General features: G+C 47.3%; 1 protein-coding gene across 3 annotated transcripts in view; it reads left to right on the top strand.

Moving 5' to 3' along the window:
- Positions 1–17,341, top strand: part of LOC144768881 (uncharacterized) — a 993,034-nt gene that overhangs the window by 215,871 nt on the left and 759,822 nt on the right. For all 3 annotated transcript variants that reach the window (XM_078652892.1, XM_078652890.1, XM_078652891.1), the window contains exon 3: positions 310–411. In XM_078652892.1, the coding sequence (XP_078509018.1) occupies positions 310–411 (102 nt within the window). The remainder of the gene's footprint in view (positions 1–309; positions 412–17,341) is intronic.

Genomic DNA, 17,341 nt, shown 5'->3' with positions numbered 1-17,341 from the left:
GGCATTGCCAATAGGTCTCGCTTGTGGGACCTTATAAGTATTTAGTTTTGCAGCACAATATCCTTGTTGCACCAAGGATATTGTGCTGCAAAACTAAATACTTATAAGGTCCCACAAGCGAGACCTATTGGCAATGCCAATGCTTGTTAGAGTTTGAGCTGCAGGTATTCAGGTCCTTTGCCATAGTGGGCACTGTTAGTGATGTTTAGGGATACTATACTGATGGTAAGCTTTGCCAATACCATTTTTTATGCTTCATTGTTAAATCCTATATCTTGACCTCCTCTCATGCTTTCTTGTGTAACACAGGTATGCAGGACCAGAGATCCAGGAGAAGGTCGCCACGTTCAGACAGATGCTGTTGGAGAAAGACCTAGCTTTAGGAAAAGAGGAAGAAAAGGCAAAGACCAAGTAAGATATGACTCGAATGCCGCAATCATATTTTCCTAAAATTGTTAAACTTTATTTAAAATGCTGCATCTGATGTTAAGCCATACATTACATCAGTAAATGTCTCTTCAGATAGCATCCCACGTCTGCATTAAATATTCCTTTCACTGACTGTAGAAAATTGCCTCTTTTTGTCATGGTCACTCCCACTTTTTGCCTGGTAAGTGATGTGAATACAATTAAATGTGCACTGGGTCCCTGCTAACCAGGGCCCCAGCGACGGAGCACCTTCCCAAATGTGTACAATTGTTCCCCCAATTTCCAAAACCCTTTAGCACCCTCTATAAGTCCCTAGTAAGTGGTACCCTGATACTCAGGGCATGAGGTACTAAAGAGGGTCTCTAAGGGCTGCAGCATGAACTGTGCCAACCTAAGAGACCCTTCACCAAGTACATGCAAGAATGCCATTGGAGGCTGCGTGTTTTGGTGCAGACAAAAGTGAAAACAAGACATGTGTCACATGCCATGTCCCTTACTGCTGCATATAATATTTGTAAGTCACACGTACAGCAGGCCTAACCGTCCTAAAGCAGGGTGCTGAATATCACATGAGAGCATACCTGCATAAGCAGATATGCCCCTGTGCTTGTCAGTCCATTTGCTGCCAGTACACGTGACTAGGAAAGCCATTTTTAAAAGTTATGGATACTGGTGAAAACGAGTTCCCCGCTACCTGATGGCCTCACTGAAAATAGATGTTTGGTATCCAATAACTTGTATTGATAAACTCTCACTGATGCCAGTGTTGGATTTACTAATACATGTTTTCAGGGGGCACCTTAAAGGTGTCCCTGAAAGCTTACTAGCCACTGGTGGACTGGCTGACTGGTTTCTGCCAGCCTGCCACCCGAAAGACTGTGACAACCTAGGGTGAGGTCCTTTTGCTCTCAAGAGACCCTGAACAAAAGCCTGTCCGGGAATAGGGTGCAACACTCCCTCCCACAGGATGACCTGCTAATTAGCCTCACTGGCCCGGCTAGCTTCAAGGAGCTGCCTCCTTTGGAATGTGAGCCTGGCTCCCCTCACCGGAGAGGGAGCTGCCCCCTTGGCACCTGAACAAGTGGGAAAATTAGCTAGTCAGGTAGGTGTGCCCCCTCTAAACTAGTATTACCCCTAAGGTGGGCTATTGTGAGGTGGACCCGGTTTTATTATTTTTTTCATTTTTATTTCAGATGTAGCCATTTTTGTGATGGTATACTTAAGAATTCTGGCACAGGGTATTGCCCACTTTCGTCAGGAAGTGGTCATATATGGGGCGTGGTGACCCCAAGGGTCAGTAGCCCATTGGCTACAACCCTACACTCCCCTATCTTCAGTATGTAGGGTAGCCCCTGGCACCAGAGAAGCAGATCCTGACGTCCTAAGGAGAGGACCCCGAAGAGCCACAAAAGCAGAGAGGAAAGAAGCAGCAGCTGACCTGGTTTCTACCCTGCCAGCCTGTCTGCATTACTCGTCGAAAACTACACCAAAGTTGACTTATCTTGCAGCTGTTGACTCCAAAAACCCGAGGGGAATGCCTGCCTTCGATAAAGACCCAAGACCTCCCATGAAAGGTGAACCTGTTCTCCTGCACTTTTTAGGAAATGGAAGCAAGAGACTTTGAGGCCTCAATTGCCAAAATTTGACATTTGGAGCAACCACTGCACCCAATACCCCCGGCCAGAGTTGAAGTGGGCCGATGGTGTCAACAAGGTCTTCCAGCCCTCCAGAGCTTGAGTCCATTGTGCTTTCACCACTTGTGAACTTCTCAGCATCGCCTGCAGCCTATGCACGTAGTCCCCCTCGACCGCTACTGCTCCTGGTAAGAAAAGACGATGCCTAAAGCTACCTCTGCATCAGTCCCCCTGGGGCTGTGGAGAAAGACCCCAGGTGTCCCTACGTCACTGAGCATCGCAAGACTTGAAAACCCCTGTTGGTTCAGCTCAACTAGCTTCCTGGCCAGAGCCTGCAGCTTCTTTTTGCAGTCACCGATCTCAATAGAAACCTAATTGGGCTCCAAACGCTGTTTTGCGCCCTACACCCAGCTGCCCTCGTGCCGCTGGTGGTGTACTATTGGTGTTGCCCTGGACCTTGCCCATCACTCAGCTTATCTCATGGAGATTGGTCTCTTAAGTTGCTGTACTATACCAGTTTACAGAAATTGTTCTTCTTTCCATAGGATAACATTGCACTACTCAAAAATTGCACTGTCCGCTTTTTTAACTGAAAATAATTTATATTTCGAAACATAGCTACCTGAACGATTTGGCTCTGAGGCTTAAACATATATAAATTGATGTGGATATCCTCCTTGAGTTCTTTTATTAAGAATTGTGTTTGTTTGCAAATGTCTTGGTCTCCTCTGTGTTAAGCCTAAGGCTGCTCGACCACAATATCCCCTAATAGAGCACCTTCGGATTGCCATAGCAAGCCCCTGCTCACTCATAAGGGAATCCCTGAACTCATTACACGGTATATCAGATTTTTGATACATCACATAAAGGGCCAGCTTCTTTTGTCCTTTTTCCATTCGTCAGAATTTAAGGAACAAACCAATTTGTGCTCTGATCTTGCTTTATTGTTATTTGTACAGAGCACATCTCGCTGGATTGAGGAGCTGTCACTGAAAGCTAATATAAAGATCTGAAAATACAGAAATGTAAAAGTGTGTTCTGATAAACTTCTAGCTGCAGGTTCCTTATCTTTGAATTTCCCAGGCATCGTACTGGAGCCTAAAACTTTTGCTTGAGTAGTTCCACTGTTCGCCATCTGCTGGCTTCATTCGTTTCCAGGTGTGCGGATGTCTGTTCTTTTTGGGCCACTTAGCTCTGATCTAGAGAAGACCTAATGCTCTGTCCCATTTTGAGAGACTTTTTTGGGGGGCTTTTTGTTGAAGATTTGTTTTACTGTGTATTGAACATGACCTCTAGGAAGCTCAGGTTTAAGCTGTGTGGCGCCTGTTACCACGCCGTGACAGTTGCCGACCCGCACCTTGTGTGCTCATGGTGTCCCAAGTGTGACTCGAAGTCATGCTCTGCTTTCCTGGTCATCGCGATGAAGGCTTTGAGAAAGTGGTCATTAAAGTTGCTTGCGGCCTGGCAGTCCTTTAGCATGACTCCTAGGAGGTCTTGCTCCCTATCGAGGAAAAGGAGGACGTGTGAACGCTCCAGGAGCCCCAAGTTGTCTTTGTAGTACTCAACCCCATGGGACACACTGAGAAGAAGTACAAAATTAAGTCTAGACATACTTTTACTTAACCTCGTCCGTTGAGGATTAACTAGAAGAGTGAGGCACATCAATGTTCTGAGCACAGTTCTGCAGAACCGTTTCCAAGTCATCTTCCCGCTCACATAAGAGTTTTTACGAGGCCGTGCTCAGAGTATTTGAGCGGGCAGACCACACCAGTGTGCCTCTGGGCCCTGCGAGGTCAGAAGAGGCTTATCCGTTTCCGCACGGACGGATCTGACCTCTGTTCCGATGCAGTCTGTCTCATGGATCCGATTATGAATCCGGATTGTTGCTGGTCGTGCCAAAGGGACTTTCTCCGGGGCAGGTTCCGGAGTCTATGCTCCTGGCCCCATCAGCACTCATGTTATGTTATAACGCACTTATATCGTGCACAAATACTCGAGTGTCCCGGCGCGAAAGCCAACTGCAGAAACAATCTCCTCAGTGCCAGCCCCATTCTGATTCCTGATGACTGAGTCAGAACGGCATAGATTGACATCGATTATGACGCAGACTGACCCCAGGGGCTCTAGATCTTTGCCTGAACAATTTGAGGAGGTTTCAGGCGTGGGAGATAAGTAGAATACATTGGGCTCTATGAAACACCAGTTACACTCCTGGTGAAGAATTGGACTGGCATGAGGCTGTTGCAGAAGCCAATGGACTCAACACCGTTCCAGATACTGGTATGCTCTCTTCAGATACTGTGGCTATGGAGGAGTGCTATGGTGGTTAAGAGGGCAGTAGAGGTACTTGACCTAGAACTGCCTTTAGTGTAGGTCAAGACTAACCTCTTGTCTGAAGTGCTTCAGCCTGAGCCTTTCTCATCCAAAACGCTTTTTTTTGGGATCACGATTCACGGTAGGCCACGAGCCTTCCCAGTTTACTGTGCTCACTTTTGACCTTACTAGCGCCCGTCGGGTGTTCACAAAGGTGATGGTGGTGGTCGCAGCTTACCTGCACAGATCAGGAGTCTGTCTTCCCCTATGTCGATGACTGGTTGTTGAAGGCGGGATCGCCCCATGCAGTAGTCTCCCACCTCCAGACTACGGCCGACCTCCTGCATTTGCTGGAGTTCTCCATCAATGTGCCGAAGTCGCACCAGACTCCCTCCCAGAAGCTCCTCTTCATTGGAGTGGTTCTGGATACGGCACAGTTTTGGGTCTATCCTCACGAACAGCGAGTCTGGGACATTCGGGCTGCGATTCAGATCTTTCAGCCCTTGTCCCGGGAATCGGCCAGAAATACCCTGAGGCTGCTGGGCCTCATGGCCTACTGCATCCTGCTGATGAATCATGCCAGGTTTCCTACAGTAGTGGGAAACAGTTTTGTTAAAAATACCCCTCACACATCAAAAGGGCAGTTGGTGTCCTGTTACATCACAGGGATCTTCCCGCCCAGAGACGAGGTGTGCTGCGGCCTACGACTCTGTGGGAGCACTGTTTTGGGAGAAACAAGACTGTGTTGTGTAGTAGTGGGAGTGGAAGGGTCAGAAGTGAAAGTGAATTAAAAAATACCTGGCTCTTTGGACTAAAAAACTTAAATGTTCGAGACATGTGGGCTGCTGAATTCATATCTGTGCATAGATCGCCGCCTGGTGTTGGGTCCGGATGATTGCACTTTGTTGTCTTGGAAGAGTCTTTGAAGTATCACGAGATAGGTGACTCCTCCCTTGGACTACAGTGCGCATGGGCATCTTCTCCATCCTCAGATTGTTTTTTTCCGCCATTGGGTTCGGATGCTAACTCCTATTCTCCAACGTAGGAATCGAAAACAAAATTTTTCGAAAGGCCTTCGACTTCAACGGCATTGTTCTCGCTCGGTACCTCTTCACTCAATCCAGCTTTCCATCTCGACTCGGTCGTCGACGCGGGCAGTTGTGCCTTTTCGACGCCACGTGAGCCTACCGTCGATGGAAAGAAGCCCGTTAAAAAGGTGCCCACAATGCCACTCCAAGTTCCCACATACTGACAAACACTCAGTATGCAACAAGTGCCTTTCCCCGGACCATAGGGAAGAAACCTGCCCAGCCTGCGCCCAGTTCCGATCAAAGAAAACCATACGGATCCGACGGGCCGCTAGGCAAGAAATGCAGCAACAAGCACCGGAACCGGACAACATCTTCGATGATGACCAGGAACTACCGGACGCTCCAGACTCGGACCTAGAGATCGTCACCGTCGAGGACTACTCTGACTCCAATGACGAGATCCCGCCGGGGCAAATCGTGAGTACACAGCCCCCGACACCAATCAGCCCGTTACCAAAGGCTCCGGTCGAGGCATCGCCAAAAGGCCTTAGCCAAGATCCTAAAAAAAGTTTCGCTAGCCCCGCCATCCGTCTCGGCTCCGAAAACTTTTGAAACCCCCGGGCCAAGTACCATCACCCCAAAGAAGGTTCCAGAGCCAAAACAGGTCGTCGACCAGAAGGGCGTCGACCCGAAAAAGGCCGTACAGCCCAAGAGCCAAAGAAGACTGTCGACCACAAGAATGCCGCTCAGCCAAAAACTGTCGACCCAAAGAAGGTAGTCTAACCGACAAGGGCACGCAGCCAAAGGGCGCCGAACCAAAGAAGGGCGTCGACCCGAACAAGCCTACTGCTCCAAAAAACGTCGACCCGGCAAAGGTCACCGACAAAAAGGGTGCCGTACCAAAGCCCTTAACACGGCCGGAAAAACCTGCCGACTCAAAGGTAAGTGCTTCGAAGACACCAGTCGATCCGAAAAAGAATATCGACTCTGAAAAGGACACTCAACCCAAAAAACCTACGGAGCACAAAACTTGTCGATCCGAAAGTTCCGGTCGACCCAAAATCCCTCGTCGACCCGAAAAAAGGGCCCGAGCCGAAGAAAACACCAAAAGTCGTCGACAAACAAGGTGTTACTGACCCAAAAAAGTCTTAACACTCAACCTAGGACTGTAGAGAAAGAACTCTTCCACCCAGATCCATCAGACGACCAAGCAAAAATGTATATAAATCCAGACACTGGTAAAGTTACCATCCTGCACAGGAAGAAGAGGCCACTGAACACTGGCTCTCATTCCCCTATTCCATTAAAGAAAAAGGACATTGGGACTTCTCCCTCTAGACCCTTCATCCCTTTTCAGCCTATCATGCCTACCACACCTTTTGTTCCTTACTCTCCTTCTCACCATGGGGACAATGAGGGTGACATGGGGGACGAGCCACAGCCTCAATATGACTGCCCACAAGATCCTCAACCACAAGAGGAACCATGGGAGAAGCCAACAGACCCTTACAACACCCATCCCATCCCTGATGTGCCCTCCTTTCCGACTAAGCCGTCACCTACTGATGACACCATAGTCTTCAATCAACTCCTAGACAGGGCAGCACAATACCATAATGTAGACATGCATAGTGACCCTGTCGAAGAAGACTTATATTTGACACCTTCCCTACTTCAGAAAAAAGTCAGAACACTCCCCATGTTTAAGGGAGTTCTAAAACATGCACCTGACCTATTCAAAGATACAGCCAGGGCACGGGTAATCAATCCCAGAATAGAGAAGAAGTATAGGGCAGCTCCTACAGACACTACTTACATCAGAGGGCAGTTACCACTAGACTGACTGGTAGTGGCTAATGCAGGTAAAAGGGCCAACTCCCAAACAGGGGAAGCGCTTCCCCCTGATAAAGAATCAAAAATACTAGAGGCATCAGGCAAAAGGGTAGCAGCACAAGCCTCCAACTCTTGGAGGATTGCTAATACACAAGCCCTACTGGCTCGTTAAGTCAGGGCGCATTATGATCAGCTAGAAAGCCTAATGCAACACCTACCTGAGCCTTTTAAAGCACAAGCTGAGGACCTCCTACAAGAGGGAAAATTCATAACAAACGCCTCCATCAAATGCGCGCTTGACGCAGCTAGATCAATTAACACTAGCGTCTTACTACGCAGACATGCATGGCTGCGTATCTCAGGTCTTAAGAATGAGGTGCATTCCACCATTCTTAACCAACCAGTCAATCAGGACTTTCTATTTGGCCCTGCTGTCGACACCATTTTGGATAAAATGAAAAAAGACACAGAAACCGCAAAATCAATGGGGGCATTGCAATTTCAGCAACACAGAGGCTGCTTTCGACGCTCCTCATGCAGAGCAACTACACGAGGAAATACCACGCAAACATCTGCCTCATACAAAAGTAACACTCTGGGTTCCTTCAACAAGAACACAGAGGGGGCTATAGGGGCAACAATAAGGGAAGAGGACTTGGAGGCAATAACACCAGAGCCTCCACTGCCACAAAACAGAGACTTCATCACGCTACCTCCAGACCACCTAACACCGGTCGGAGGCAGACGGCAACAGTTCCTACCTGTCTGGCACACAATTACCACGGACAGGTGGGTGAGAGAAATTATCCAGTTTGGTTATTGCCTAGAACTGACTTCTACACCTCCAAACATACCACCCAGACATCGTCCTATGTCTACAGAACACATCACCCTGCTCCAACAAGAGGTGAAATGCATGCTGGAAAAGGGGGCCATAGAGCCAGTCCCTTTACACCAGCAAGGGACAGGAGTATACTCCCTATACTTCCTTATTCCCAAGAAGGACGGATCCCTCAGACCAATATTGGACCTCTAACCCCTAAATCAATATATTTTATCGGAACACTTCCATATGATCACACTACAGCAAGTGCTCCCGTTGCTACAACAAGGAGATTTTCCTAGCAACACTAGACCTCAAAGATGCGTACTTTCACATATCCATCCATCCAGCCCACAGAAAATATCTCAGGTTCACAATAGAAGGTCAACACTACCAATTCAAGGTTTTGCCCTTCGGGGTTACCACGGCTCCAAGAGTGTTTACAAAATGCTTAGCGACAGTGGTAGCACATCTCAGAAGGCAACACATCCATGTGTACGCTTATCTGGACGATTGGCTCATACAAGCAAAATCGTACCAACAATGTGCAAAACACACGTCTCAAACGCTTCAGTTGCTACACAACCTAGGGTTCTCAATAAACTACCCAAAATCGCATCTGCAACCATCTCACACACAAATACCTTGGAGCCACTATAAATACCTCAGTGGGAAAGGCATATCCAAATTCAGCAAGGATAGCCAGCATGCAGATACTCATTCGCAAATTCCTGCCACAACACTCTCTGCCAGCTCAAGTCTTCATACAGCTCATAGGCATGATGGCCTCCTGCATATTCATTGTCCCCCATGCCAGACTCCAAATGCGCCCATTACAAGAATGCCTAGCACGGCAATGGAACCAGGCTCGTGGACAACTAAAAGACCTAGTGTTGGTAGACAGTCGCGCTCACAACTCTCTGCAGTGGTGGAACCCACAAAACCTTTCCAAGGGGCGACTGTTCCATGGGCCGGTTCCACAACTAGTACTAACAGCGGACGCATCACGGACAGGCTGGGGAGCCCATCTCCTTCAATACACAGTACAAGGGATATGGACAAACAAACAGAAAAAGCTGCATATCAACCAACTAGAGTTGCTAGCGATATTCCTAGCCCTGAAAGCATTTCAAAAATACTTCAACAGCAAGACGGTGTTGATCCGGACGGACAACATGACCGCAATGTACTATATCCAGAAACAGGGAGGAACGCACTCTCCACAGCTGTCCCATCTGGCACAGAGCATATGGAAGTGGGCGATTCCCAAAAACATTTTTCTCCTAGCAGAACACCTTCCAGGGAAGGACAATAAGATTGCCGACCTGCTCAACAGGCACAGCCAACAAATACACGAATGGGAGATTCACCTCCAAGTTCTCCAGCCATTCTTCCAAGAGTGGGGTCACCCAGAGGTAGACCTGTTTGCCACAAAAGAAAACTCCAAATGCCAGTACTTTGCCACCTTGTTCCCACATCCGTTGTCACAGGGCAATGCGATATGGATGAACTGGTCAGGCAGATTTGCCTACGCTTTTCCCCCAGCACCGCTGATCCCGCTGGTGGCACGCAAACTACGGCAACACTCACTCATGCTAATCCTAGTTGCTTCCACGTGGGCGAGACAACCATGGTACACAACGTTCCTAGAACTTTCAGTAGTTCCTCATCAAAGACTGTGCCTTGCTCCCCATCTTCTAACTCAGAACCATTGAGAAATAAGACACCCAGATCCCAATCAGATGAACCTAGCGATCTGGCTCCTGATATCTTAGAGTTCGGATACCTTAACTTGCCCCCAGACTGCATGAACATCATTAGGGAGGCAAGACGACCAACCACACGAGCGTGCTATGCAGCTAAATGGAAGAGATTTGTTATTTACTGCAACAATAACCAAATCAACCCATTAGACGCTTCCATACCAAACATTATATGTTACCTGCTGCATTTACAAAGATGTAACTTAGCATTCTCTTCTATACGACTACACCTTGCTGCTATAGCAGCATACCTTCAAAACAGGCAACACCTTTCACTGTTTAGAGTACCAGCAATCCAAGCCTTCATGGAGGGTTTAAAAAGGGTGATCCCTCAGAGACACCCCCCTTCCCCAGTCTGGAATCTAAATATAGTGCTTACCAGACTCATGGGACCTCCTTTCAAACCTCTACACTCAAGCGAACTACAATTCTTGACGTGGAAGGTTGCATTCTTAGTTGCCATTACCTCACTCAGAAGAGTGAGCGAATTACAAGCACTAACAATTCAAGAACCTTTCATGCAGGTACATGCCAACAGGGTGGTTCTTGGAACCAACCCTAAATTCATGCCTAAAGTTGTATCCAATTTCTATATCAATCAATTGAACTGCCAGTATTCTTTCAAAATCCAGTCAGTAGCTTAGAGAGCCCTACACATACTGGGTGTAAAAAGAGCTCTACTTTATTATGTGGACAGAACTAAATCAAAAAACAAAACAACTATTTGTTGCTTTTGCACCACAACACAAAGGAAATCCTATTTCAAAGTCCAGAATAGCCAGATGATAGTTAAATGCATTCAAATATGTTCTCAAAAGGCAAAACGCACTTTAACCGTCCCCCCAAGAGCACACTTTACAAGGAAAATGGGGGTATCCACGGCTTTACTAGGAAATATTCCTCTTGAAGACATCTGTAAGGCAGCCACATGGACCACCATACACACTTTAACAAAACACTACTGTGTAGACGTGCAAGCAAAACAGCAAGCTGCTGTAGGCCAGGCTGTCCTCAAAACTCTTTTTCAAACTGCTGCAGCTTGCACAGGTAACAACCGCTATAGGAGATACTGCTATACAGTTTATGCACAGATATGAATTCAGCAGCCCACGTGCCTCGAACGGAATATGCTACTTACCAGTATGCATCTGTTCTTGGCATGTAGGGTTGCTGACATTCATATCACCCGCCCTCCTCCCCGGTGCCTGTCGCAGCTGCAGCATTATCTTTGGCATGGCCATCTTACTTTTATCTCCATCTCGGCACAATGGGGAAAAACAATCTGAGGATGGAGAAGATGCCCATGCGCACTGTAGTCCAAGGGAGGAGTCACCTTTCTTGTGATACTTTGAAGACTTTTCAATGACAACAAAGTGCAATCATCCGGACCCAACACTAGGAGGCGATCTATGCCCATATATGAATGTCAGCAGCCCTAAATGCCAAGAACAGATGCATACTGGTAAGTAGCATATTCCATTCCTTTGATCTGGTATTATTAAAAGTGGGGACATGGGGTTGGAGGTATATTGCCTAAATAAGCAGTCCCTCCTGTGTCTGTCTACATGTTTCGAAGCCCTCCCCTGGCTTCTTCTTCAGGACCAAGATGATCCCTGCTACACTCACCATATAATAAGGGGCAATGTCTATAAGGTGTCTAAAAAGTAGTGTATGTACATGTAGTATTTACTAGGTGATGAGCATGCTAAATAACCATGTACAGTATACAATACCTAAATTGGTATATTACTTTGTGATCTGGAATAAAAACATAATATTAAAAAGCACGACGTATTCATCATCCATTGTAATTGGTGGTGAGCTGCAAGGAAAGTGATATGTGATAACATATTCCTTATCCTTACTTGGTGAAGCGCAAAATTGGTGATGTGTCCTGATGTAAAAAATTGACAAGACAATGACCATGAACAGAAATCACATGCTCTATAGCAAAGGACTTGTAAAAGTGAGTCCACGAGATGGTAAGTGCATCCTTCGAAACAAACGGTATTTGTAAATATGTATAGTGCCAAGAGAGACTGGTACTTGATCCCTGAGGAGATAATGCCCCATGAGCCTTTAAGCGGGTGGGAAGGGTGCCTATAGTCACACTCTGGGGGGAAAAAAACAATGGCGCACCCCACACAGTCCTATTGTTTGGATCCGCAGGGAGGCTTGACACAGTGAGGCAGTGTCCTTGGGAGTAGTAAGTACGGCATAGCCGATTAGCATCAGCAGGTAATGAGGACAAGATCAACAGTCGATAAAAAATGGAAAAGCCTGTTATAACTAAGTTCTATTTCCAGAGAGTGACTGTAGACACCTGTAAGAAAGTGGCTCTACATATACTGGATAAAAGTAAGGTACAGCGTGCACAGAGTCCACAGTCCCCAGAGGTATGGCAGAGGCTAAAGTTAGATATAACCTTGCTCTCAAAAGTGGTAGCTTGGTCGAGCAATAAGGCATATCAGAGGACAGTGTAAAGCATTTGTTGTACACACTCAGTCAGCAAAAGGTTTCACACACTCAAGAACTGAACTCTAGGCCAATGTTTTGTATAACAATATACAGTTTTATTTTAGAACCAACAAGGTATCAATATATACCTTCTCAGAATGAGTTACTTTAGTTAAGTACTTTTCAAAATAGGCAATAGACTTTTAAGTACAATAGATAGTTGTTGCAATAAGCAACATAATTTCAAACACAATGTTACATTGAGCTCAATGGGAATTTCTAGTTAAATGCAATTAAATACTTTATGGATTACTTTTCTAACCTTAGGACTGGATCCTAGAATCAGTCCTGGGACATCTCCTGTAAACAGTTGAGTAACAGCGTTTTGGTTGCGGTAGTGATTTTTAAGGAATATTATTGTATTTTAAAAGTTGACACTTTGAAACTTTTTCACATAGAATCACCAATGTTATCCTATGGAAGGAAATTCACTTAGCAGGCAAGTAGTGTTATCGTTACTTTTTCTTACTTAGTGTTGTATCCTGGATCCAGCACTAGTGAATCTCTTGTAAACAATTGAAAGAAATCGATATTTTTAACTAATATTTGTAAGTTTCAAAAAATCGACACTTTGCCTGCTTTTTGCTGAAAAAGTTTCAATGTTATCCTATGGAAGGAAATAGAAGTACTCATCCAGGGGATACTCATCAATAGTCCTAATCTATGAATAATCCCCGCCCATGTGCGGGATCCCGGAGCATGTAGAATATATATATATATAGAGATAGATCCCGGAGCATGTAGAATATATATATATATATATATATATATATATATATATATATATATATATATATATATATATATATATATATATATCTATATCTATATCTCTGCAGCCTAAAATTTTTCCAACATGGCAAAAATGCGGAAATTACATAGGTTTGCATTGTAGTACCCATACCCTCCTTACCCATAAGGAAAAGAGGAAGCTCTAAACAGTTGCCGTACAACAATGCTTTATTGCCATGAAGAAAATTGTAATTGCAGCCAGTTGTCTGTAGGCTGCAGCAGAGTAACAAGAAGCAAAGATAACTGACACCTTGCCTTTAAGGCATTAGGGTAAGTGTACCGTGCCTTTAAGACCTGCAGGAGACCCCTTGCTACCATGATGCACCACAGGTGGCAGTTAGGTCAGTTATTTTTTCCGGCTCCTTCTATGAGGAGCCTGGAGCTTGAGCTCTTCAGTTTTGTGACTTATTTGAGAATTTTCTCGCAAAATTCGACATTTTCTGATTCCTGATGGCTTATTCTACTGGTTTTTTTTTAGTTTTCCCAAAAAAATGTCGAGTCAGAATGCCTGCTTTATTTAGTAAATGCCCTTCCTGTGGCAAGAAAATAGCACTGGCAGACCCACACTGTGTTTTGTGTGTCTTCCATATTCACACAATCCTGACCAGTGCTATCATTGCCAGAAGTTTTCCAGGCGGACTCTGCGCGACAGAGAACGCATTAAGCTTCATTGTCCGCTGGAGAAGGACAGAAGCCATCATGGAGGTGACCGTGGAGACTTCAGAGCACCTTCAAGTAAGCCACACCAAAAACTGCAACCTTCCACCTCTCCTTGGTCCAGAAAGAAGGTGACGGGAGATTCGCCATCGAAGTCGCCGAGACACTCTTCAGCGTCGAGGGACAGATCGTCATCTTGATGTCAAGACCCTTCGCCAGTAAGTCTGCGTCGAGGCACAGCACTTCTGGCTCGAAGGCTGTGGGTCCAGCGAGACCTGAGAACTCCGTCAAGTCTTCCGTCGACGTCGAGGCACTCTCTGCCACCCTCGAAGGGGTCCGCGTCGAGAGTCATGACGGCGAACATCACGCCGCAAGCGGACAGGTGGACGTCGTCGAGGACCCATCATTCGACGTCTAGAAGGTCGACCCCCACAATGACGTCATGAGAAGTCTACATCTAGGTCCCAGCGTCGCAGGTCAACGTCTCCGCATCGCCGTCGACATCGAGACCAACATGGAGGGCAGGACGGTGGTCCCATACCAGATCACCACAAACATCGACGCCGATAGTGAGACAGACCTCATCGACGTCGCGTCACTCGGCGTCGGGAGAAAATTGCAGATTTCTCGGAGGAGGCACAGCATAAGTCGACATTAGATCCAGATCGACATTCAGAGCCCAGTCATCATCCCCAGGGCTTCATATCGTACAGATTTCACCAGAGAAATCGCCTAGACCTGGAGAGGAGAGGGACTACGATCTTTCACGTCAATGGCTGCAGGGTGTCTGGGCAGTTGACCGCAGGAGTCCTGGCTCGACTACTCTCGCACATACTCACCATCCAGGATCTCTCCTGATAGAAGTGCTCCTGCCAGGCCTTCTAAATCTCCCCCCAAAAGACCACGATCACCTTCCACACACTGGTCACGGGGTCGTCACAGCTCTCACCACAAACATCCACATAAGAGGAGACGCAGACTATCATCAACCTGGTCTTCTTCTACGAGGTCTTCTGTCCGGGACTATTCTCCGACGTTTTCATTGACTCCTCCATCCAGGGTTTCTCCCATCGATGACATCGCAACTTTCTCAGACGTTCTAGGTAGAGGAGCACAGAAGTTGAATATCACTTTACATACTCCTGTGAATCCCACGTCCATCATCTTTGAAACGTTACACCATCGTACAGCTCCTAGACCGCTGCTTCCTTTGGTGCCAGGTTTCTTGGAACCAGCTATGGCCACGTTCCTTACTCCTGCTACGGTGGGGTCCGTCCCCTCGAGGATTGCTAAGAAGTATAAGGCTCCAGCTGAGGATCCCTTGTTTCTTAGAGCTGATCCCCCAGCGGACTCGGTCATTGTGGCAGCCGCCATGAGGGCTCACTCAGCATCCTCTTCATCCTCTGTTCCTCCAGAGAAGGACAGCAAACAGATGTACTCCTGTGGCAGAAAAATGTGCAATACTTCTGCGTCATCCATGAAGATTACAAGTTCCTCTGCTCTCCTCGAGAGTTATGATAGATCTCTTTGGGACTCCCTGGTATGGTTTACCGACAAACTCCCCAAAGAAGATCGGCACGACTTCTACGAGATCCTACAGGAGGGTGGTCTTGAAGCCAATCAAGTCATAAGTGCAGCAGCGGATGCTTCAGATCTCGCCGCTCATGGCTACTCCCATGGCATCTGTTCGTGGCGCACAGCCTGGTTGCACCTCACAGGTCTCAAACCCGATGCACAGAAAAAGATCCTTAACCTTCCGTTAAACGGCTCCTCCTTATTCGGGGCTCATGCCGATGAATAAGATGAAAGCCAAGCTGGATACTGTCAAAGCTGTTGGTCTGGTGAAGCGGAAGGAGTTCCGCAAATGCTTTCAACAGAGCGACAAACGTCCCTTCCAACAGAGGGTTCAAACCCCTCAAGGGTCCTCCCAGAACCAGCAAAAGCACCCTGGCAGAAGGGGGAACCATCTGCAGCAGTCCACCTCCAAGCAGCCTCCCAAACAGTGAGGCATTGCTTCCTCCGTGCCCGTTCGCCACTCCAGTAGGCGGGAGTATAGTTAATCACCGCGAAGAGTGGGAAACAATAACTAAAGACGGATGATTGCTGAATATTATGCAGCATGGTTACTTGCTGAGGTTCAAGTCCCCCCCCCCCTCCGCCCCCGCAAGTGCCCCCACAATTGAAGCTCCTGCCTCAACCACAAAATTGGCTGTTACAGGACGAAGTAGCCGCCCTCCTCTCCAAGAGGGCCATAGAGGAGATTCCGCCTCTCCAGAGAAACTAGGGGGTATACTCACGGTACTTCCTAGTCCAAAACAAGGAGTAGCCAAAGAGTACAGTCCTATCCTCGACCTGCGCCTGCTGAACAGGTTCATCAGAAAAGAGAAATTTCGAATGCTAGCCCTGCATCAAATCTTTCCACACCTTCACCAGGGAGACTATGTGTGCCATCGACCTGCAGGACGCCTACTTTCACATCCCCGTTTCAGTGAAACATTGAAAAGTTCTCAGATCTCTCGCCAGCACGATCAGTACCTAGTGCTCCCATTCGGGCTCAAATCCGCCCCTCGGACTTTATCCAAGTGCATGGCGGTGGTGGCTGCCTTCCTCCGCAGGCGGAAGATCTTAGTCTATCCTAGACGACTGGCTCCTAAAAAGTTCCACTCCTGCACTGCTCCAGAGCCATCTCTCGTACTGATTCAATCTGCTGCATTCCTTGGGGTTGCAAGTCCACTACAAATAGTCGGTCCTCAATCCCACACAACAGATACATTATTTGGGCGCCTCCCTGGACTCCACAAAGGCAAGCGTGTGTCCGGAGGAGAGGTTGTCATCCATGCTCCTCAAGTGCCACACTCTTCTCAGCTGTATGCATCCTACAGCCAGGGAAGTGTCTTCACTGCTGGGGTCGATAGCCTCCTGCATTTACATAGAACCCAATGCCAGACTTCACATGCGGCCTCTACAAAAGGCACTCAAAGATCACTGGACACAGAGGTCAGGCTGTTGGGAAGATCGTATCTCTTTCCCTCAAGCGGCAAGGGACTCCATCAAATGGTGGATGAAACGCTCTCACCTTCTGCAAGGGGTACCTTTTCATCAGATTTCTCCGACCCAGAGAGTGGTTACAGACGCCTCACTGCAGAGTGGGGGAGCTCACATGGGCCAGCTTCAGGTGCAAGGTCTCTGGTACGAGGCAGAGAGAAGTTATTACATCAACTATTTGGAGCTACGGGCGGTCCATCTTGCTCTCAAGTCTCTGTACCCGTCCCTGCAGTCCAACTCCATCCAGATTCAGACGGACAACAACAATGTTGTATCTGAACAAGCAAGGTGGCACCAGTTCACTGGTCCTGTCTCTGGAGGCCCTGACCATATGGAAGTGGCTTCTGGCGAGGGGTCTCACAATCGTAGCAGTGCATCTTCCAGGTACTTTTAACGTGCAGGCAGATGGGCTCAGCAGAGACTTCGTTGAAGTGCACGACTGGGTGCTCAACAGTCGCTCAGGACGACTTTAAACAATGGGGAGTGCCAGACATCGACCTGTTC

Source organism: Lissotriton helveticus, chromosome 7 (assembly GCF_964261635.1).
Source record: "Lissotriton helveticus chromosome 7, aLisHel1.1, whole genome shotgun sequence".
In the NCBI taxonomy this organism is placed as follows: Eukaryota; Metazoa; Chordata; class Amphibia; order Caudata; family Salamandridae; genus Lissotriton; species Lissotriton helveticus.
The sequence above is the reverse complement of the archived record's forward strand: the minus strand, read 5'-3'. Positions and strand labels throughout refer to the sequence as shown.